A 2,320-nucleotide genomic window follows, 5' to 3' on the forward strand; every position below is an offset into this window, starting at 1 on the left:
GTGCTGTCACTCAGAGCAGTGTAGTCGCAGTACAGGTCCTTGTGGTGGTCACATGGCTCCCAGAGAGAGCAGGGTTCGCCCATCTGTCTGGCACACACCTTGCAGCAGCCACACCCATCCAGGACCAGGCTGGTGCCCACAGGGCAGGGGGCAGCCTCAGTGGGGCAGTTACAGGGCTGGGAGCAGTCCTGCGCCACGGCCTGGGGCAAAACACACACACCGTTTACACTCAGGGTAGCACACACTCACACCCACCCGCATGTACACACACACATAGGAGCACGCACACACACACACACTCACACACACACGCACACACACCCACCCGCATGTACACACACACAAACACTTGCATGTACACACACACACAGGTGCACGCACACACACACACACACGCACACACACCCACCCACATGTACACACACACACACACCCGTATGTACACACACACACACAGGTGCACGCACACACACACACACATACACACACGCGCACACACCCACCCGCATGTACACACACACACACAGGTGGACGCACACACCCAGTCACACACACTTACACCGAGGGTAACGCAGACACACACACACACACACTGTATCGCTACAGTCACTGAGCAGCAGTCAAAATCTCAGCCTGCTTGTTGTGATACCGTTGGTATCCACTAGGTGAAGACATTTGCTCATAATGCCAATGCGAACTGGAAAATAGCTTCTTTCAACTTCATGCTTAAACGCATGCTTATTATGTACTATTAAAGTGTAATTTGGGGAGAGGGACACGGAGCAGTTACATAACAGTTAGAGCTATGCAACTTGCTTTAAGTAATATTTCAGGAGAATTAAGTTTAATTTTCACCGGCCAATAATATGATCACAGGTAGAACCAGATTCACGTATATCTCAAAATGAAAATGAGATAAAAATACAGGAAACAGATCGGATGAGTCCACATACTCCAACACGTGAGTTAGTGAGTGTTCTCAGGAGACCCATAAATTGAACAGGTCTGATGACTGTTCGTAACAAAGCGATACATTCATCTCGAAACGACCGATTCTATAAAGAATGCAGCTGTAAGAACGTTGTGTGCACGAGATACAAGCCCCTTCCTTTGTTTCCAGGCTCCAGTATGTTTAACCTCGTTTCCCGTAACGATCGCATTTAGAATACGGTGCTTATATGCTACTCGGGTTCAGCCGTTTGCTTTTTTACAGAACAGCGCCGCACACTTGTGAAGCGCTACATTTACATCAATCACATCTGTGCGCACGGAGAGTTAAGTGCGTCTCTGTCATTCTCTCTATGTTATGACCACGCGGAGTTGTTGAAGTGCACTTCTTACCCACGTGGACGGAAACATTTCTCTTTCTGAAACCTAAAAAAACTTTTGTTAGTAGTAATAGAAACACATTGTAGCCTATCTGCAGGCTAAATAACAGGGCGGTGGTAATTGGATAATAAAATAACTGATATCGTTTCAATTTTGTAGTTATGCTTTTTATGCTCCGTATAGTTGTGACTGTAGCTGTTCAAATTAAGCTTGTTGTAAGTCTAAGAAATGGCCATAGCGATTATTTAGTGAACTATTTGAATTTCATGCAGTTGTTTCCTATGACAATAGCAGTAAGGTCTATGATTAATTACAGAGAAAACACCACTGAATAAATCATGAGTTTTTCAAAACAGCATAATTAAAAAGTTACATTGCATGCTTACCGCGCAAAAAACGAGCAGAAGAAGACCGGTGTTCGTCAGAATGATCGCAGGCATCTTCAGTTGCCAGGCGGTATCCAATGTTATTCTTGTTGAGTGGATTTGCGGTAACCTTCGGGCGTTCGCTCTCGGTCACTCAGACTCGCTTAAAACTCGGTACTTGCTTTGGAGAGTGAGAAGCGCCAGTTTAAATACACCGTGAAGGGGTGTTGCCCAGGAAACAAGTGACATGCCACGCGACCCAAAGGGGTGAAAATATTCAAATTCCAGATGGCTTTTGTAATTCCTGTGAGGCGCGCGGTAACTGAAGACTGGTCGGAACTCGGCCTGTTTTGTGCGCACTCTTTAGAAGTAGATCCCACGGCCAACAGTTCGTTTCTTACCCGTTTCTTTACGGGAACTGTTTTCGGAAAATGCCCATTCCAGGCACTTTCCGAAAACAGGCACCAATACAGACTGCAGTACAGACTGAGAGAGACAGTGCTGGAGCAGCACAGACAGAGGCAGTACAGACTGTGAGAGGCAGCGCTGGAGCAGCACTGACAGACTGCAGTACAGACTGAGAGGCAGAGCTGGAACAGCACTGACAGGCTCCAGTACAAACAGTG

General features: G+C 46.9%; 1 protein-coding gene across 2 annotated transcripts in view; it reads right to left on the minus strand.

Moving 5' to 3' along the window:
* ccn2b (cellular communication network factor 2b) overlaps window positions 1-2,320 on the minus strand; it is a 7,253-nt gene extending 4,933 nt beyond the window's left edge. The window contains exons 1-2 of one of the 2 annotated variants that reach the window (XM_064330533.1): window positions 1,716-2,320; window positions 1-200 (exon numbers count right to left, since the gene is read on the minus strand). The exon at window positions 1-200 is cut by the window's left edge and continues 17 nt beyond it. In XM_064330533.1, the coding sequence (XP_064186603.1) occupies window positions 1-200; window positions 1,716-1,769 (254 nt within the window). In that variant the 5' untranslated portion in view covers window positions 1,770-2,320. The remainder of the gene's footprint in view (window positions 201-1,715) is intronic. The other variant, XM_064330448.1, reaches the window with a different exon arrangement.

Source organism: Anguilla rostrata, chromosome 1 (genome assembly GCF_018555375.3).
Source record: "Anguilla rostrata isolate EN2019 chromosome 1, ASM1855537v3, whole genome shotgun sequence".
In the NCBI taxonomy this organism is placed as follows: Eukaryota; Metazoa; Chordata; class Actinopteri; order Anguilliformes; family Anguillidae; genus Anguilla; species Anguilla rostrata.